This window comes from Penicillium rubens (assembly GCF_028828025.1).
Source record: "Penicillium rubens strain IBT 27055 chromosome Unknown utg000002l_segment0_segment0, whole genome shotgun sequence".
Lineage (NCBI taxonomy): Eukaryota > Fungi > Ascomycota > Eurotiomycetes > Eurotiales > Aspergillaceae > Penicillium > Penicillium rubens.
The window spans coordinates 7,811,535-7,832,004 of record NW_026890600.1 but is presented as its reverse complement, the minus strand read 5'-3'; the positions used below and the strand labels follow the sequence as shown (position 1 = coordinate 7,832,004).

The 20,470-nt window shown below is 49.4% G+C and overlaps 6 protein-coding genes across 6 annotated transcripts; 4 read left to right on the top strand and 2 right to left on the bottom strand.

The window, feature by feature from the left end:
• Window positions 1-1,585: 1,585 nt before the first annotated feature.
• Window positions 1,586-4,922, bottom strand: pmr1 (Ca(2+)/Mn(2+)-transporting P-type ATPase PMR1; the record flags this gene model as incomplete). The annotated part of the gene is made up of 3 exons (XM_002564820.1): window positions 1,586-2,163; window positions 2,217-4,704; window positions 4,812-4,922. The coding sequence occupies 3 exons, from the start codon at window positions 4,920-4,922 to the stop codon at window positions 1,586-1,588; spliced, it is 3,177 nt and encodes a 1,058-aa protein (XP_002564866.1).
• A 1,011-nt stretch (window positions 4,923-5,933) lies between these two features.
• On the top strand, window positions 5,934-7,752 carry N7525_005386 (kleisin alpha; the record flags this gene model as incomplete). Its single annotated transcript, XM_002564821.1, has 2 exons — window positions 5,934-6,197; window positions 6,250-7,752. The coding sequence occupies 2 exons, from the start codon at window positions 5,934-5,936 to the stop codon at window positions 7,750-7,752; spliced, it is 1,767 nt and encodes a 588-aa protein (XP_002564867.1).
• An 826-nt stretch (window positions 7,753-8,578) lies between these two features.
• On the top strand, window positions 8,579-11,207 carry N7525_005385 (MFS transporter; the record flags this gene model as incomplete). Its single annotated transcript, XM_061213388.1, has 11 exons — window positions 8,579-8,991; window positions 9,057-9,166; window positions 9,228-9,262; window positions 9,319-9,563; window positions 9,625-9,657; window positions 9,710-9,796; window positions 9,846-10,255; window positions 10,324-10,435; window positions 10,551-10,684; window positions 10,880-10,952; window positions 11,141-11,207. The coding sequence occupies 11 exons, from the start codon at window positions 8,579-8,581 to the stop codon at window positions 11,205-11,207; spliced, it is 1,719 nt and encodes a 572-aa protein (XP_061070409.1).
• A 1,873-nt stretch (window positions 11,208-13,080) lies between these two features.
• N7525_005384 (uncharacterized protein) lies at window positions 13,081-13,323 on the bottom strand (the record flags this gene model as incomplete). The annotated part of the gene is made up of 1 exon (XM_061213387.1): window positions 13,081-13,323. One exon carries the CDS (start codon window positions 13,321-13,323, stop codon window positions 13,081-13,083), a length of 243 nt encoding a protein of 80 aa, XP_061070408.1.
• A 148-nt stretch (window positions 13,324-13,471) lies between these two features.
• Window positions 13,472-15,682, top strand: N7525_005383 (Zn(II)2Cys6 transcription factor domain-containing protein; the record flags this gene model as incomplete). The annotated part of the gene is made up of 3 exons (XM_002564824.1): window positions 13,472-13,697; window positions 13,759-15,599; window positions 15,665-15,682. 3 exons carry the CDS (start codon window positions 13,472-13,474, stop codon window positions 15,680-15,682), a joined length of 2,085 nt encoding a protein of 694 aa, XP_002564870.1.
• Window positions 15,683-16,704: 1,022 nt separating this feature from the next.
• Window positions 16,705-19,540, top strand: fmn1 (riboflavin kinase; the record flags this gene model as incomplete). The annotated part of the gene is made up of 6 exons (XM_061213386.1): window positions 16,705-16,821; window positions 16,922-17,131; window positions 17,226-17,502; window positions 17,909-18,316; window positions 18,428-19,117; window positions 19,188-19,540. 6 exons carry the CDS (start codon window positions 16,705-16,707, stop codon window positions 19,538-19,540), a joined length of 2,055 nt encoding a protein of 684 aa, XP_061070407.1.
• Between the last annotated feature and the right edge of the window lie 930 nt (window positions 19,541-20,470).

The following is a 20,470-nucleotide window of genomic DNA, read 5'->3' as shown; positions in this document are numbered from 1 at the left end:
ATGGGCATGCCATCGCTCAAGTAGCTTTTAACAACATGTGAATCCATTTGCTATCCTTCTTTCTTCCAACCCAGCACGAAAGAATGAACCAGAATCGAAATCCTTTGCTAACCCAGCAATCTGATCAAACTCCCTTTGTCCGCTTCGAATTGGCTAAGGAAATTTATGGGTTTCTGCAGCCGTGCGTTCCACATTTTCCGGCTTGAGCCTAATCCTGTCTCCGCACTCGTAGATTTTTGTTGGAACAGGTCAAGAACAATTCTCCTCGACATTTTTCACAATCGGAGTATTTATAGCGATGCTAGTTTGAAATCCCCATATCTTTGAGAGCGGACCCTCTCTAACTTGGTTATATACCGACTACAGAGTACGGAGTAGTATATACCAATATAGCCCATCCACGGGTTGTACCTTATGGGAATTGCCTGGAAGACATACCTAAGTAGGCTTGATACTCACAAATCCGAACAAACTACATATACCCTCCACACCAAAGCAAAAGATTAGAACCCGAGGTACTCTACTTACAATTATTTAATAACAAATACTAAATTTGGACGATTACGAGCGCACCAATCAGACCTTGGGACGCATCCGGAGCGGGTCCCATTTTAGCTTTCGCTTATAGTGCACATTTAGGCTGAAGATACATAACTAGTAGGCCGGCTGGCCCAATGGCAAGGCGCTTGACTACGAATCAAGAGATTGCAGGTTCGATCCCTGCGTCGGTCACTGAATTTTTGCACCCGAAAGATATATTATCTATATAATATACACTGTAGAGTTTGCTTTTTGCTCCATGGGTAAGAGAATCATACCTATGTAGTTCATTTCCCTCAATACCGTTCATAGCAGGTATGTAGAAACGGAGTCGGAGAATGACCAAGATTATATCCTGGAAGGTATTACAATTGGTATCCCCCATCAATAAGAGAGTATCATTCCGCCAAATAGATATTCTCAGAAGGAGCCATTGATGAGATAGGCGAGAGCTTTGGGTCCTTGAAGCCCCGCCGCTCAAGAAAACAAGTGCTGTTGGGCTTTAATATATGTCTCGAGGTCTGGCAATGGCATTTAACCTGGTAAAGGATGGTTATATATTGCCATCACCGGCTGGACCAGTCGCATGTATATATGGAAATGTGGCTTTGCGCATTTTACATATTTTTCACCACACGTATTCAATATTTACGGCTGATCCTTCTCACAGCGCTAGCTACAGCACCAAAAGAGTAGAACCAGCAAAGAAAGACATGCAGAAAGACACCGTAGAAGAACCTCGAAGGCCTGGGATTCCACTTGACACTATTCTAGACCTAGTGAATCGGACTATTGGACTGCATCAAGGATAGAGACTGCGTAAGCGACCGACTACTACCGGCTTGAACAGTATCTCATACTTACAAAACTGTACCGACTTGTATATATCACTTATGAGAAACACAAATGCATGTCGACAACCGACGATTCTATTATGTATATGGGGATATCAATCCAAATATGATAAAACTACACACGCCCATGGCATGGACACCTCTAAAATCGTAACAGGCAATCCGAACCGTACACTGGTCGCATCGGCAGATCAGACATTGACGCTATACCCGGAACCCACCCCGCGCCGACGACGGATCGCATGCAGATACTTACGGCCTTCATCCACCCAGAACACCGAACTGGCAATGCAGACCAGCTTGAATAGGGACGCGAAGCCAAGAGCCTCGGTCTGGAAGATGCGCTGCAGGAACGGCAGGTATATCACACAGGCCTGGCCGGCTAACGAGCCGAGAACAGCGTAATTGAACATTTTGTTTCCGAACAGTGGCATTTCACCGCGCAGGACGGACTTGCCCTCACTGCGGCAGGTCAATGCGTTGAACATGTCGAATAGAACGAAGCAGGTGAAGGTCATGGTGGTGTCATGCGCGGTGACGATGCGGGAGCGCTTCTCGATGGGGCTGCCGCTGTCGGTGAGATCACCCATTTCGTGGATGTAGATGGACAACGTGCCGATCATGATGATCATGGCTGAGGTGAGAACGCGCTGGATCAGAGGCTTTGTCAGAACACGGGCTGTCTTGGGTCGTGGCGGGCGGTTCATGATAGTAGGGTCGACGGGCTCGACGCCAAGGGACTGGGCGGGTGGACCATCCATGAGAATATCTGCAATGTTTGTTAGACAAACGGGCAATGAAATTAGACGTAGGAATACTCACTGATCCACAAGATCTGCATAGCATTCAGCGGATTCTTGAAGCCAAGAGTGGTGCTCAGCAGTACAAGACTGAGTGCAGCCACACTGGTGCTAAGCTGGAATGTAATGAAGTTCTGGATGTTATAGAATATGCCCTTGCCCTGTTCGATTGCCCGCAAGATAGTCGAGAAATCGTCGTCCGTCAGAATCATGTCCGCTGCCTCCTTGGCAACGTCGGTGCCAAGCTTGCCCATGGAAATACCTATATCAGCTTTCTTCAGAGCCGGTGCATCGTTGACACCATCACCGGTCATGGCAACTACATCGCCACGGGCTTGAAGTGCTTTCACAATCTTCATTTTGTGGTCTGGGCTAGTACGCGCAAAGATCGAGACCGTTGAGATCGCTTGAGAAAGTTCGGTGGCAGTCATGCGTTCGAGTTCATCGCCTCCGATGACCGATCGTGCATGCGGGGAATCGCTAACTGGCATCCCAAGCTTCTTGGCAATGGCTACAGCTGTTGTCTCGGCGTCGCCAGTAATCATGATGATTCTGACGCCACCAGACATCAAGCGTCGAATGGATTTGTGCACATCTTTACGCGGTGGGTCGTTCATACCCACCAGCCCAGCAAAGACCAAGCCGTTGTATCGCTCGTCATCATCGCCCTGGACGATCTTCGGGGACGACCGACTGCCAAAGCCCCTGCCACCTCTAGACATATCACGAACAACCCCACTGCCAAAAGCGAGGACCCTAAGGCCCTCTGATGCCATATTCTCTGCTGCCTCCCGGATGACTTTGCGACGGGGCTCGTCTAGAATTACTTCTCGACCATCCTTGGTGAGATAAGTATCCGATCGTGCTAGGACCTGTTCGAGAGCACCCTTGATATAGGCAACATGGGGACCTCCATTCGGATCGCCAATAACAACACCCATCCATTTCCGCTCGGAGCTGAACGGGGTCTCATGGACGCGAGCACTGATACGATCGCGCACATCATCTTCCCCCAGTGCATCCATTAAATCCAGAATTGCCACATCGGTGGGTTGACCCACCCATCGGCTCTTGGCAGCTGCCGAATCACTGTTGACGGTTGAAGAAAGTACTGCCGCAGAAGATGCACTAGCTGGGGAGTTTGCGTGAATCCGTGACAAACGAGAGTTGTTTGCAATATTACCAACGCGAAGGATTGTCCGCGCTGCAGGGCCAGGAGCAATCACCGAGGTCATTTCTCTTTGCACCTCGAATGGTTCTGGGCAGTCGAAATGCCACATTTTGGTAACTGTCATGTGGTTGAGAGTGAGAGTTCCAGTCTTGTCCGAGCAGACGACATTGACAGAACCAAGGGTTTCAACGCTGGGGAGTCTTCGCATGATCGCTCCCCTCTTAGCCATGCGCAGGACGCCAAGAGCGAGCGTGACAGTGACAATGATAGGCAAGCCTTCTGGGATCGCTGCAACAGCCAGCGAAACACCGATTGTGAACATTTCGAGAATCTTACGACCTTGTATAAGACCGATGACCACGATCAATGCAATGACACCGAAAGAGATATAACTTAGCTCCTGGCCCAAACGATCCATGGATAGTTGTAAGGGTGTTCGAGGGCTCTCAATTTCTTGTAGAGAAGCTGATATGCTGCCGAATTCCGTCCTCGCGCCGGTCGAGATAACGATGCCCTGGCCATAGCCTGAGCGGACCAGTGTACCCATGAACGCAACGTTGTGCTGCTCGTTTAACCGAATGTCAGCACCAACAGCACCAGTGGCTGGTGCATCGTAGAACGGAGATCGAGGTGGTTCTACTCCTTTTGGCGCTGGAGTGGCCCTGCCAGATGCGCTGCGCAGAGCTTCTGCATACTTCGCTACAGGCTCGTTCTCTCCAGTCAAGTTCGACTCGTCAATGCTGAGATCTGTTGCTGCGGTGATTCGAATATCAGCGGGAATACGGTCTCCGGTAGTGAAGAGAACTAAATCTCCAGGCACAAGTTCGTTCGCGGGGACGGTTGAAGAAGCCTTGACCGCGGCAGACGCCGAGCCTGGGCTTTTGCTCCGTATTTCATCCATCTCCATGGACGAACCCAGGGGCGATGTACCACCATTATCAGTTGCAGCGGGGGAAGATGTTGGAAGATCACGAATCAAATGGGCATAATGGGGTACCAGTCGGCTCAATGCCTCTAACGACTTTTCCGACCGATACTCCTGGACAAAGCCAACGGTCACAACAATTGTTACCGCAAGAGTAATACTGATCGCATCGTCGTAATTGCCCATCACAAAAGAGATTCCAGCAGAGCCAAGAAGCAGGAGAATCAGCGTCTCCTTGAATTGTTTAAGGAACCGCAACCAGAGGGGTTCCGGCTCATCGTGGGGAAGCTCGTTCGGTCCATCTCTGGCCAAGCGTATCTCTGCCTCGGCTGGTGTTAGGCCGTGTAAAAGGGAGGTTCGTAGTCGCTCGGCAGTTTCATGAGGCTCGAGCCACGAATATGTTGAGGTGGATGTCTGGTACAGAATAAGACCGCGTGTTAGAAACTCCATTGTCCAACGGCGTTAAGAGGTAGAGGAAGTATGTATCACATGTAGTACGTGAACTAAGCAAGAATACTTACCGACGATGGAGCACTTGGCCGTCCGGTCATGGGCGTTGTGGAGGGAGGCCGAAGAAAGTCGGCGTTTGATGCATTATGCAAAGGCAATGAAGGTGTTGCGGACCTTGACATTGCTCATGCTTTGTAGGATGGATTATTAAAGTCGATCAAATAAGACGTTAGATATGTCGAGAAGTGATTTTCATGCCGCTGCGATAAGAATTGAGTAGTTATGCTTCGGCAAAATCCACGTTAGATGCGATCTGGCAGCAGCTTCACACGGGGGCGGCTAGACTAACTGCTGGATTTGCGGAGTTGGCGCAAGTCGGTCGACGACGAACAAGGGACCGACCGATGACTTGGGACCAAAAAACCAATTGAAAAGAGCGTTTTGCTATAATCCAAACCGCGAAATAATCCCATTCAGAGCATCGAGTCCACTTGGAAGAGGCTAATCCCATGATGATGCTTTACCCGTTGCGGCCTAGCTATTTCGGGTAGGGAGTTTATCCGGTTACTACATATAGACTAGCGCAAGGTATCACGTGTAGGGCGGAGTATTCGATGTACACCAGAAGAGCATTGATTTATATATGAGTTTTCTATGATTTCCTGAAAACTTTTTTTGGAAGTTATTGATGCTTTTTTATCTATTTACCTCACTCTGACATTAGCCTTTTCACTAGCAAAATTCATTGTTGTGATGCTTCGAAGCGTACAGGCTCTCCTTTGTGTACCATACACGTGACTCGAGACATTCCCAGCCCCCTCAATTACATCAGCAAAATTCCCGCCCAGGCCACGGCTGCCACCTGATATTCCCACCGACGCGCATCTTCCGTTCCTCCTTGGTTTCTCAGCCAACTCCAAGATATCCCTCGCGCGCACATACCCTCCCAATCTTCATCGTCTTCGATGTCTTGAATACACACGTTCGAGTGATAAACTTTTTATCCTTTTAGTCACATATCTACCTTTTCATAACAATTATTGAGTGCGAGTCATCGCACAGGTTATTGTTTTCCCGGCTTCAGCGCGTCGCCCTTCTACACCTCACCCCCGCGCCGGGCGGGTCTTTTCGCCTACTGAATTTGGTGGAAGACATTTTGCTGTTGCGGAGTATCTCGCTGCGACAAACACACTATGTTCTATTCCGAGACCCTCCTGTCGAAAACCGGGCCGTTGGCTCGCGTTTGGTTGTCGGCTAACATCGAACGCAAACTTTCGAAGTCGCATATCCTGCAGTCGGATATCGAGAGCAGTGTCAATGCTATTGTTGATCAGGGTCAAGCCCCTATGGCTCTGCGGTTGAGTGGCCAATTGCTACTGGGTGTGGTTCGAATTTACAGCCGCAAGGCTCGCTACCTCCTCGATGATTGCAATGAAGCTCTAATGAAGATTAAAATGGTACGCACTCCTTAGACCAATACTGATTTGGTACAGTCTAATCATATATCAGGCTTTCCGTCTCACAAACAACAATGACATGACTTCGACTGTTGTCGCTCCAGGCGGCATTACTCTTCCCGATGTTCTTACTGAATCTGACCTTTTCACCAACCTTGATACCTCTCTGCTCTTCCCTCAAACCCTAGACCTGGAGCCTGCTGCCAAACGCCCTGGTGGCATGGATTTTGGAAGTCAATTCCTCCCAGACAGTAGCTTCCGCCGCTCTGTTTCTCAGGAACCTGCACGCCTTGAAGACCCTTCCCTTGTTGATCTTGACTTGGGTGAGGATGAATTGCCACTTGGGAATGACCCGACTATGGAAATTGGTCGAGATGCCCCCGCTCCTCGTCCCGTGGAGGAAGACCTTTTCAATGACGCTGGAAAATTCAATGACGACGACGATCTGGGACTGGATCTTGGTGATGATGAGGCTCTCGACAAAATGGACCTTGGTGATGATGTCCATGACAATCTGAACGACCTACTACCAGATGGCCCCATGGACTTCAACAACGATGGCGACTTTGGTGGTGGCGAGACACCCCGTGCCGCCGACAACCGATTCGAACGTGACTCCGAAAGCCCCCTTTCTGACGCTGGATCCGATCAAATGAATCAGCTCGAAGAGGAATTCAACCGAGATGTGTCTGCAACCCCTGATGCCGTTAGCGCCCAGCAGGGTCAGCGCGCCAAGCGTCAGAAGCTTATGGGACTAGACAAGGAAGTCGCAATCTCTAGCTCCAAGATCAAGGACCAGCAGAATGACCGTTCTGCAATTTTGAAGCCCGCGTCATTTTTGCCTCGTGACCCTGTCCTGCTCACCCTCATGACCAGACAGCAGAATGGCAACTTTGTGTCTAGTGTGTTTGGCGAGGACCGTGGGCGCGGATGGGCGCCCGAGCTGCGCGGCATGCTCTCTTTGGACTCCGTCAAGAAGGCCGGTGAGCTGAAGCGCAAGCGCGACAGTGGCATTTCCGACATGGATGTTGCTGCCGTCGACGTCCCTGCCCTTGAGCTTGGTGACGAGGAAGCCATCGTCCCAATTGACGAGGGCATCGCTCTTGATACGACTATGAACCAGCGCTCTGAGATTGAATTCCCTGGAGATGACGAAGACCACCACGCCTTGCGTCTGAGTGTTGACGAAGACATGAACCAGCCCATGGACGAGCTGGACGATACTATTGCGCACCCCGTGGATACAGAGCCGGTCTCAATGGGCACCAAGCACGCTGTGCACATTCTCCGCGAGAAGATTGGTAGCCCGGCCACCCAGCAGAAGAAGAGCGTGTTGTTCCAGGATCTTCTTCCCGAGCAGCGGTCCAGCAAGGCCGATGCTACTAAGATGTTCTTCGAAGTCCTGGTGCTGGCCACGAAAGATGCTGTCAAGGTTGACCAGGGCGCCAAGTCTATCGGTGGTCCCCTCAAGATTAGTGGCAAGCAGGCACTCTGGGGCTCTTGGGCCGAGGAGAACGCTTCCGGTGCCATGAGCCAGCTCAGTCAGGCTCTGTAGAGGGTGTGTCCTCTTGACCAACATTTGGGATCTATTGGCGCATCTTTCTTTTCTTGTACAGCTCGACTTTGGGATGGTTCTGTGGAATATCTCGATTTGAGATCCGGTGTTTTCTTTTGGGGATAGCGTTCAATTGGATGACTATCAGGAGTTTAGGGATGGCTCGGAGACACGGGACTTTGGTTACTACTTTTTTGTTGGGTTTTTGTCTGGGAACCTGGTCCCTTCCAAGGTTGGGAGCGACATTGATGAATTGATTCTGTTCCGTAGTAGTGTTAGCTCTAGCTTAATTGAACATATCTCTATCTCTATCATATTTTCATACTTGTCTCGACTCTGTTTCGGAGTTTTCATCTCGGAGACTTTATGTATGTACGTTTGTGCTGTACCACATGGCATCATCCCACACGTGTTTAAGCTCTTGGCACCAATGCCCCAGTTAAAACACTGAAGACAATGTCAATGCATTCGTTAGGCCTAGACTAGGTAGAATTATACATGTTAGAAATACAGTTAGTGATGTTCAAGGCTATTATTATTGGCTATACGGGATCCCGAGGTCGGCTTCGAGATCGCGGAATTAGGCCCCCGTAGAGCTGTTTATCCCCGGGATCGCCATTGATTGATCAGCTCGGACTTTTGATTTCCATTTTAGACGCTAATAGTAATTCCTTCTCTCGCAAGGTAGTGACTCACATATCCAGTCCATACATATACCTAGGTAGCTCCAAACCATTCGTTTTGTTTTCTATGACTTCATCACTAACACAAAAAACAAACTAGATGAGCAAGCCTGACCTTTGACCGTTTGGCCACCTGCTCGAGTATGTCTCCGCGGTCAAGTACAGACGTGTCGCACCCAGACATCAGCGAAGAAAAAGCCCACACTGGCCCCCAAAGATACTCTAGCGATAAGAGCGACAACGAATTCGACGGCACCAAATCCGACGAAGTGACTTACGCTCCGATCACCGGTACCCACGATAAAAGCAGTGCACCACTCCAGAAACAGCGCTCGAATGCCTCTAAATCAGTTACATCCAGGTCCTTAGAACGCAGCTGGTCATTGAACGACGGCGTCAGTATTGGCGGCGATGAAGTCGACGAGGCTGCAGTGGCGAGTGAGGATGAAGCGTATACTGTGGGCTGGGAGGATAACGATCCTATGAATCCGCGCAATATGAGCAAAGCCCGAAGGTGGCTGGTTGTCATTATTGTCTCGATGGGTTCGCTTTGCGTGTAAGTAGACCGCCGGTTTAGTCTGCTTTCTCTGCGCCGCACAGAAGCTGATCGGCCGAATATAGGACTTGTGCGTCTTCGATGTATACCACGACATATGACCAATTGATGAGTGAGTTTGGGTGTTCGCAGATAGTTGCGACTCTTGGATTGTCGCTTTTTATTTGGGGTCTTGGTTCGTGCTGATCTTGTCGTCTTTCGCAGGCTGGATTCTGTGTTGACGTTTCTCATTTTAGGAATTGGTCCGCTCTTTCTGAGTCCGTTATCTGAGGTTTGTTTGGGATCTTTGCTGCTAAATATTTAAGTTACTGATCTGGTCTTGCTCAGTTTTATGGCCGGAGAAACATTTATATCGTTTCGTTCTCGCTGTTTCTCGTGTGGCTTATTCCGTGCGCGGTGGCTAAGAATACTGAGACAATGCTTGTCTGTCGGTTCTTCAACGGACTGTCAGGCAGTGCCTTTTTGAGTGTTGCTGGGGGTACTGTTGGTGACATGTTCGATCGCCATGAACTTGCCCTTCCTATGATGCTCTACACTGCGAGCCCATTTGTGGGCCCCGAAGTCGGTCCTCTGTAGGTCTCTTTCCGGAAGACAAGACTTTCACGACATGATTCCGATGCTAACAACCACTAGGGTTGGTGGCTTCATTAATGCATTCACCACATGGTACGTCCTCATTTCGAATTCTGGAAACTATTGAAGCTTATACCACTCGCAGGCGTTGGACGTTTTATGTGCTCCTGATTTGGACGGGAGGGATGCTCGCCTCTATAATATTCTTCGTTCCAGAGACCTATCACCCAGTGTATGTATTTCCAAATCCTGGAATAACTGCGACGCTAAGAATGTTCCAGACTCTTGAGGCGCAAGGCGCAGAAGCTGCGCCAGGAGACCGGAGACGATCGATGGAAAGCTCCAATCGAAAAGCTGCAGCGCTCTGTGGCCCGCACGGTCATGAATTCCATGTACCGGCCCATCTTGCTCTTGACATTGGAACCCATGTGTCTATGCCTTTGCATTTTCTCGGCCATCCTATTGGGTATTCTGTACCTCTTCTTCGGTGCTTTCCAGCTAGTTTTCTCCGAGGTGTATGGGCTCGTAATATGGCAACGTGGACTGTGTTTCCTTGGTCTCTTTGTCGGAATGGTTATAGCCATTTTGTCGGATCCAATCTGGCGCCGCAACTATGCTCGCTTGGAGCGTAACCACGAGAAAGCCACGGACAAGCTCGACGATTTCCAGCCAGAGTGGCGACTGCCCCCAGGTAAGTTTGCCAGCGAATTGCTCAGGTGCCAAGGCTAGGAAAAATGATGGCTGACTTCGATGGAATAGCGATTCTGGGAGGACCCTTGGTTACTATAGGTCTCTTCATTTTTGCTTGGACAATCTACCCTAATGTCCATTGGATTGCGCCTATCATTGGCAGTGCTGTTTTTGGTGCTGGGTAAGATCAACCTTAGAACCTCACCTGACCGGGCGACCACCCGTTGGTTTTACAATCCCTGTCTATCTTCTGGCTTTCTCTGCTGTGTGATGCTAATGGACCGTGTTACTGCTAGGACAATCCTGGTGTACTCGGGAGTCTTCACATTCCTTGTCGATGCGTATCCAACATTTGCCGCCAGCGCTCTGGCAGCGAACAGCTTCACTCGGTCATCCTTTGGAGGCATATTCCCACTATTCGGAATGCAAAGTAAGTTTGTCTGCGCTCTTTCCATGCTGGGACAAGATTGGAAGCCCGTGCTTTGCATGAAGCGCATCTTTCCAATGCGGGTCGATGCGTTGCATTTTGAACAGGCCTATCTGTAGCTCTTCCTCAATGCTTGACAGCTATATTCTTGCCTGCACACAAGTCGGGACGTAACCATTATAGCTAACGGCTATGCAGTGTATAACAACCTCGGATATCACTGGGCAACTTCCTTGCTAGCGTTTCTAACCCTTGTCATGACCCCTTTTCCGTAAGTTCTGGTTTTGACATACTTGACTTCCTCTTACGCTATGGCCTCCCTATTTACTCCCCTGCATCTTGAACCTCGAGCATGTCATCTTATGGAATTTTGATATTCCAGTTGCCTGTGGCTCTGACAAGAGATAACTCAAAACAAGCTGTTCTGCCCACTGAGCGTTCTACTGACATTCATAATAGGTATTTATTCTTTCGGTACGGTAGCTGGATCCGAAGTAAGAGCCGGTTCGCGAAATCACAGGCGTGATCAGTACTTCCGTGCACATATGATACCCCCATACATACATTAATCTCAAGCAAGTTGGTTGCTGGCCGGATAGCTCTTTTACGAGGACAGCCACAGGTCTATCCTCGGTGTCATTGCATCTCAACGGTTTACCAAACAGTTTCACCTGGACACGGTGTGCCGGAGGCGATGAACACGGCATCCCATGACCAGATGTTGGGAAACTCCTGGGCTGAGATGTTTGGCTACTGAGGATGATAGGGTCAACCTGGCCTGCACCAATTGATCAAAACCTAACGCCTCCAGCTGCTGTACCGCCTGCGGTTCAAAAGCCAATGCAGAAAATCATAGTCAATAGTACACATGATCGGCAAGGATATATGCTTCATATCCTAGCTCCACTTGATTCCATACGTAGAGACATCTTGCATATTCGATCTGGCCGTTCCTGGCCCCAAGCAGACCATGAAGCCTTTGATGCCACTAGCGTGCTTGGTGCACCAGGAATAATAGATCCCCACTCCAAGAATAGAAGTTGGACGAACCTGGCCCGGGCTTTAATTCTCCGACGGCAACCCCCCAGTCTACCAGGCCAGTTGCGAAGCATACGAGCGTCATGTGGTCTTGAAATCCAGTCACAGGCAGTCATCCCCAACCAACTTAACCCCGGCTGCAGGCAGACATGACAATCCTTCCTCTATAGCAATCGTCATAGCTGAGCGATACATTGAAAGCCTTCTAGCCTCGGCAGAGCATACTCAGCCAGCCTCGGAGCAAAACGGGATCGGAGCGCAATGCCGAGAACTGTGGAAAGTCTGGAGCGGGGTTTCTCGGGATGGATTTGGCTTTGGCAGAAGGATTAATGACTCAATTGGAGATACTTCCAAGGTTTGCATTCAACGTTTAGTCATTTAAGAGGAGAACAAGGTCTAAAGTATACAATCGACCTGGAAGTTCCCGCACGTGCGCAATTCCCCTGCGGGGTTACTAATAGTATAGGTCAATCCGGTATGCGCTGAACCCGATCTGGCGGAGGATTTATAACCTGGCCAATCAGAGCTCGTGGACGCGCTTAAATTACCTGTTGTTTCCGGTAATGCTGTGAAAGCTGTAATACTTGGCATAATCAAATGCCGGCCTCCAGTGACCGTTGCTCTGAACGTCAGCATGTGAGTATGATGTACATAGTCCTTTCATATTGAAGAAGTTGAAGAACAATACACTCTCAGGACTTTTGAGTAGAGATATATTTGTAAATTAAAACATGCCCAACGTGGATTACGTTGGGTAGCAAGAAAAAAGAAAAGAAAAAAATAGAAAATAGCCCACTTAATTAGGTAAAATAGTGGCTGTTTTACATACGAAGTATACAACATAGCCAGCCCTGCGCCTTTTTAGAGCCAAACAGAGTGCTAAAATACACAAAAGAAATTGTCAAATAAATATTAAAAAAATAATATTAAAAACCTCGTCAGTCATAGTCTCATTTAGTCCTTTACAAGTCCTTTACAATTGGACTGTGTTCGTGTTAAAACTGTTGCTTAGACACTAGTCACGGGAACACCCCGAGAAGCCCATTCTCAGAGTCATCCACTTCTTCTTCAACCTTCCCCGCGAATAATATTTGCATTGCCACTCGACTTTCTTTCTTTCCCCAACTTATCGATCGGCCTTGCATCGGCACGGCTCTCGCATTTGGAGAGAATTTCATATCTTCCCCGCAACCGAACGGACTCGTCCACCTCTCCACTCTCAGTTCAGCCCCGAAACCGTTGCGGGATTTTTCTGCTGTCAGCTTTGCGCCAATTTTTCTCCCCATCTACAAACCACATTGAAATTCTTCAATGTGTCAGATCATCGTACATCCGTCGCATCTTCAGTCGATTGTCCCCCGTTACACCCGTGACTCGACTCGCCGTGATTCCGCCTCCGATTCCCCACCAACTGTAGTCGCAAACGCGCGATTATAGGAACCAAGACCTGGAGACCCCTCCGACCTTCGCGAGGTGATTTTGGGTGGATTTCGAGTCTCAGCACGGACGATTAGCAATTTGCGATCGTTTCCTTTTTCCTCTATCACAAGCTGGGCTGTATCTCGCACGTGGATCCGCTCGCCCGCCGAGATCGAAGCGCGCATGGTATCATTGGTATTGTCGCCACCACGCTTTGTTTCTTTAGATAAACACAAGAAGACACGGAAAGTGGCCTACGGGGTTTGAATCACCGATTTACCTCACTTTTGTGGACGCGTCCATAGATCATCCGTTCTCGGGATTCATGCCGAAATGAACATGGAGACCAAAAACGGCTCCCCAGTTCCTGCGGGGGACTACAGTGGAGAACGTGACTCCGCCGATATCACAGAGCACGAACAAATGGACGTAAAGCCCAAAACTAATGGCGATAGCAAGGCGGACCGCAAAGCAGCTAATGCCAAGGATCCCTCCCGACCGCGACGGAAGAAGGCCCGGCGAGCTTGCTTTGCATGCCAACGAGCTCATTTGACTTGCGGTATGATGATAGACTAACCCTCGCCGTTACTAGGCATCTGACTAATATATATCGGGTTTAGGCGATGAACGACCGTGTCAACGTTGCATCAAACGTGGTCTGCAAGATGCTTGCCATGACGGTGTTCGCAAAAAGGCCAAGTATCTCCATGATGCCCCTGATGGGGCGTTGATGCCGGCTGTTAGCAGCAACACCAATCTATACAACAATACGCTCCGCAATAATCTGCCTATATCTAGAAATGGCACAAATGCTGTCAACTCCAACCAGCAACACAGCCAACAACATCCCCAACAACCAACCAATCCCACGAATAACAACTTTTACCCTACGCCCCAGACGCAGACAGGATCTTACAATCCCTACCAAGAATCGTCCATGGGCCAAAGCCCTTTTACGACGCAATCACCCGTTTCACCTACTTTTAACATGAAGAGCAGCACCAATGGTCGAAATCCGAGTCTTTCATCGACTGTGAACCAGCAGCCTACTCCGAGTACTGCTCTCTCTGGGGATACAAGTCAGTCCCAAAATCCTTTTGCAGGGCCATTTTTTGATCCCAGTGATCCAGCGCTCTTCAACTTCGATCTATCGAGCATGAACTTCGAAAACCGATACGGTGCTCTGGAATTCGGCATGCTTGGGCATATGGCTACCGGGGCGGCCGGTGACTCTCCTACTGATTCTGCAGGACAGCGAGGGTCGATCGGCCGAAGTGGATCAGCCCAGTTCTCCACACCAGCTCCTGGATTTGGAGAAAGCCCGGGAAATCAACCTTTCATGTTCGGCGATCCTCTCCTAAATGAATGGTCGGCCGGACCGGCCTCGGGCCAGCATGTGAATGTCGGCGGTGTCTATGCCCCAAATACCATGCTCCCTGAACACATGAAAGCAAATGCACCACATGCATTTGCCATCGAAAGTGGGCCAGCAAGCTTCACTAGTCCTGGCTCGGCCCCAAGCCCGAACATTCCAACAGCTGCATTTGACGACGGCCCATTCAACAATATCGCTCCTGCCCCAAAGTCCAACAGCCTGGTGCCGAATGGACAACGCCAGGTGACAGCATCGATCTTGAAACACCCAAATCTGCAGGTTGGTCCTAAACGGCGCCACCGCAATCCTTCTTCGATTTACGAAAGCGTGAAGGAGCCCTATGCTTACACAAGTGGCTTCCACAACCTCACTGCTTTCATTCAACGTCGCTTTACGCCGCAGAAGACCGTGCGAATTGCTAAGGCGCTTGCCTCTATTCGACCCTCTTTTATCGCGACTACTAAGACTCTTAATCGCGATGACCTCATCTTCATGGAAAAATGCTTCCAGCGAACGCTCTGGGAGTACGAGGACTTCATCAATGCATGTGGAACGCCGACCATCGTCTGCCGACGCACCGGCGAGATTGCCGCCGTAGGCAAGGAGTTCAGCATCCTAACCGGATGGAAGAAAGACGTGCTTCTAGGGAAAGAGACAAACCTTAATGTCAACACTGGTGGTTCAGCCGTACCCCAGTCCGGGACAACGTCACGCGGTAGTTTCACACCGCGCGGCTCTACCTTAGAGAATTCCGGCACTGGACGCCCCCAGCCGGTATTCTTGGCCGAGCTCCTCGACGATGACAGCGTCGTAGAGTTCTACGAGGACTTTGCGCGTCTCGCATTCGGCGATTCTCGTGGTAGTGTCATGACTCGGTGCAAGTTGCTCAAATACAAGACCAAGGAGGACATGGAGGTTGCACAGTCCGATGATAACGGAAAGTGGAACAACCACCTCCGCAAGGGTGGCATTGCTGGCGAGGCTGGCATGAACCAGCTCGGTTTCAAGGACGGAAAGGTCGATTGCGCGTACTGCTGGACAGTGAAACGCGATGTGTTTGATATCCCGATGCTCATTGTGATGAATGTAAGTCTCTCACCAGGATCACGAGAGTTTTAGAGTTGGTCTCATGCTAATCTGCTATCTTCTAGTTCTTGCCATGCATTTGATCTCTTTTGATTTTGTTTTCTGATCTTGTTTCAATTACCCTTTCATACCCTCGGCAAGGCCTAACATCAGGCCTGTCGTCTTTTCTTCTTTCCTTCTGCTGTTTTACCCGGTACATATTTCCTGGTTCTGGGATTGTATGATTCCCTTTGATGTTGATTTCCTTCGGACCACTCGCGGACGGGGTCTTTATTTGTTATATGTTCTCGTACATACGTTATGCTGCTTGGATCCCTGGAACCAATTCCCGGCTTGTTGATATGCTTTCTTGTTTTATTTTCTTTTTGCGGCGCTCAAAAGGGACAAAAAATGGTATCTCCGGGACGGGATCGTTACTGTATGAGCATAATGCAATGATATTGAGTGGGGTCACTTTTGACCTCGTTGAGCCCTAGACCATCCATGGATCTAATTTTAAACAAAGATAAGCTTAATCCAACCTTGGGATTGCAGACAATCTTGGAACCTCACATGGAAAGCCGACCCTACCAAGTCCCGTGGCCTTATCCTGTCTCAGGAGGTGTAAGGAGCTCCCCTAAATCGGGCTTTTTTTTGGCTTTTCTTCACCACTCCAATACGTACACCATTTAACAGTGCTTTTTTCTTTGTTTTTTACCTTGCCGCGCATTGCGCGGACGTATAAGCTCAAATATATCACAAGACCCACCCACAGTCGAGTCTGGCTAGCAGGACCATTCACAAACTACATACATACGTATGTACTTTTTGAAGTCGCTATACTCGAACAAGGCTAAGAACTAAAGAATAAGCCTGTATCCTGTTGGAAGCGTTGGAGTTGCTTGTGTATTGATGCCTGGTACCTCAGGCTCCCCATGCACAATGTAACTATCCTTATCGCGATAACCCCCACCAGGATTAATCGTATTCGGACACTCAACGCCAGCATCACACCAAACCATTGCTAAATCACACAAGCTGTACACACAAACGAAACGATACTATTAGCAGATTTGTCTGTGTTAATATCCACGCTTTACCATACCCTCACCCGACAGAATCCGCCATGCGCTCCGACAAGCCGCGCGACCCGGTAGCCGGCCCCGACGCAGGCCCGGAGCCTCCTTATCCGGTACGACTGTCAGGGCCAGTGATCAAGGGATTTGGCCGCGGAAGCAAAGATGTACGTCTAGGAGTCTGGGAGCCACACCTCGTTGCTATAATCGCACAGCGCAACGCGCACAATAGACCCTCCACTGACTTGCTCTCCCGGATGGCTACAGCTCGGAATCCCCACCGCCAACATCCCCGCCGATGACCTTTCCGAGAAGCACCCAGAACTGACAACCGGTGTCTACTACGGCGTTGTAGCGCTCGATCCGACAACATATCAACATGAGACATCCGAGGGTAGCACATCTACTGCGGTGGTTTTGCCTGCCGTGTTGAGTATCGGTTATAACCCTTTCTATAAGAACACCGTGCGGTCTGTGGTATGTAATATGTGATATAAACTAGACGAGATGCCGTCAAATGTTGAAACTCGTGTTTTGGGGGGTATTGGGCTGACGCGGTTGCTCACTTCAGGAAATCCATATTATGCCCGCTCTCACAGAACCATCGCCCACCGCTGCGGGACAGGAGGGTCAGACTAAGTTCAATCGCTTGCCGGATTTCTATAAGACAAAACTCAACCTGCTGATCCTGGGTTATATCCGGCCTGAGTTTGATTATGTCTCGCTGGAAGCATTGGTGGAGGATATTCGGGTGGATTGTGAGGTTGCGCGGGAAAGTCTGCTGCGCGAGGCTTACAAGTGCTATCTTGTTGACAGCGGTAAAATGTCTGGGAAGGTGAGCGAGGATCGTGAGTGGTTGTTGAGCTTCGATTAAGTGGGGTTAAATATACCATGCCATTCGGGGTGGTGAGATGGGTATCTTGCATTGCGATGATTCTTCTATAGCGCAGATCATTTCTTTGGATAGACATAGAAAGAGGAGCGTTTTGTTGACATGTCATCTCACATCGTACTAGATGCGTCTTCCAAGCATGCCCGGGTGAAAATGTGCAGCCCTACCCTATCTTATCGTGGAATTGTAACATCAACTACGTCACACACCAAGACCCTAAGCATTGGCAATCCGCTCGGCATCCATTTTCTCTCTTGACATATGTAATACCCAGAACAGCAATCCGAGTTTTCCGGACAGGAAACAGGTATTCCGGTCTATAATAACAGGGGTACATGTCCTTCCGAATCCCCAATCTACAGATCATTCCATCAACTACCACATTCAGGCTATGGTCAACATATTCCAACGCCTGACTCGACGCCGAGCCCAAAGCCCCAGCAGGAGCCCGCCACATATGGACGCTGACACCACGGGCCCCAACTCCGCAGCATCTCATCCGCACGGAATACATCGGACAGTGAGCACGAGCTCCGGCAGACGATGCAGCTGGCGATATGAAGAGCCATCTCCTCGACATCTTATCCTGATCTCCGATACCGTGCAGTTCGATACCCACGTAGTTCACCGCTTCCAGGCGGAAGGATTCCAAGTGATCTATATCCCCTTTCTTGGCAGCGGGGATGAAGATAAGGACACAAAAGTGCTGAAGAATATCGTGCACGAGAAAGAAGACGAACTCGAGAATGGAGAGCGGTATGCGATAGTGGGTGCGTCTTCTATCCGACTATTCTTCTTCTCTTCATACATGCTGCACTATCCGAAGCAGGCACTTCAGACCTGCAAGATATAGCAAAACCCAAGCTAACCATATACCTCAGCATATCACCGACCAGCCTACCTCCTCCTCGCCTTACACCACATAATAGCCAGCAACACAAACCCATTCCCACACCTATGTGCCCTAATAGCCTACTACCCCCTCTCTTCAACAGACCAATTCACCTACAGGGGAAAAGAGGACTGCTCGTCTCCGGGCTGCTCAGACACAAGTTCGATATTCGGCCCAGCCGCTAAGTCAACATATCTCCCAATCCAAATCCATATCCCAGGCCCACGAGTCCAGACCTGCGCATTGTGGCCATGGATGGAACTCAGTGCCACCGAAGGCGACGTGACGTACAAGAAAAAGCACCGTTGCTACGTGTACACGTACCCGGGTTCCAGAGCTGGATTCGCGGAGCGGGAAGTCGCCGAAGAGAAAGTAGGCGAGGTGGATGTGGACCTAAACGCGGATGACGAGATCAGCTCGCAGCTAGCGTGGAGTCGGGCGCTGTCGTGTCTGCGGCGCTCGTTCAATGTCGGGAGTCACTGGGCCGTTATTGATATCGAGACTGTCTGGGAACAATACTGGGACCGTGTAACTGGCGAGCTGGAGACGCGAAAACGGGACCAGAATAGTCATGGTTCTGAGTCGGCGGTCGAGATGTTGACTGGTCATGGCCATTATGGTGAGATGGGGTGTCCGGCTGGTGAGGCTTTTGTCAGGTGTATTCCTACCCAGGCTGGGGGTGAGTCTTTCCTTTTCTCGCTTTATTCTCTACAATCTGGTTTGGGAATTTACTGACATGTATATTACAGGCTCTGATATCTCAAGCCTGAGAGATTTCTTCGCTCATATATATATTCCTGCCGGACCGGTTGATCAGCACATCCGCCTTTTGTCGCGCACTGTGGGTGCGGATCGCATCGTGGATGAGATGCTATTTGCTTGTAAACATACTGCTGAGATCCCATGGTTGCTGCCTGGTGTTTCGCCGACGGATCGAGACATTAGTGTCATCGTCGTTGTGGTGGCAAGCTTCACTGCCGGTCAGATTACACGCCAGAGTCTTTATTGGGATCAGGCGGGTGTGCTTGTGCAGGTTGGATTGTTGGACCCGGGACTGGTGCCATCGTCAAAAGGCGCCAAAGGAAAGGCTATTGAATGTTGAGTGGTGCTTTAGTCTGTTGATCATCTTGTAGATGACTGCATGGAGGTTAATAGGGACTACGAAGACAATCTACATACGCATTATCAGCACCGTCCTTCCCCTTCTCTTTGTGCCTATTGACCCACACTCTGAACAGGTTTCAAGCTTGTTTCCATGGTCTCTATATTAGTTAGATAACCTTCAAATGACAGGGTCAAAACTATTTTGGTCTCGATGAGCTTGTCGATTAGTCAGTTCCATACCACTTTTCAGACTATAGACCTGTATGGCTGGATTATGCTGGACGTATCTCCATAACTATTATACATTATATCTGTAACTAGAAAGGAATGCATTTTTCTGGGCTGCGCAACGTTCACCTGTATACTGAAATTGGCGCCAAGAAAACAACATCCGAGACAGAACGGATAATGTGACAACTAGAACAGAATATCAACCAATCACTACATAGCCGATTTTCATTCCGTTCTCATTCCTTGCAAGTAGGCGCAGGCCTTCTTAACTCCTTGATTTTATTTGCTGTCGGTCTTGCCAGGAATAGTTAGATCCTGCACCCTCGGAGACCGAGCTGGACTGCCCCATTTTAAGGAGTGAAGTTACGCCGCAACGTAGAATAAAAGGGTAAGGGTACCTACATGTATGTATAGTACTCTGGCTTCTACCTCTTAACTACTTTGATCGAGATTCTTTTTCTCTGCTATTTCACATATTTACTCGAACACTGCTATATTTCATAAACCATTTCGGATTTAAAAGCTTCTACCCCTGGGTTCTACACCACGCTTCCCAACGCAATGAGCCTTTCTGTCGAAGCTATTATCGCAATCATCGCACTATTCGTCGCTTCAATTCAGCCACTGTGCACCATTTGGAAATGCTTATTAAGGAAGAATTCCGAGCGAGGTATGTCTATGCCCACAGGTTCTATTC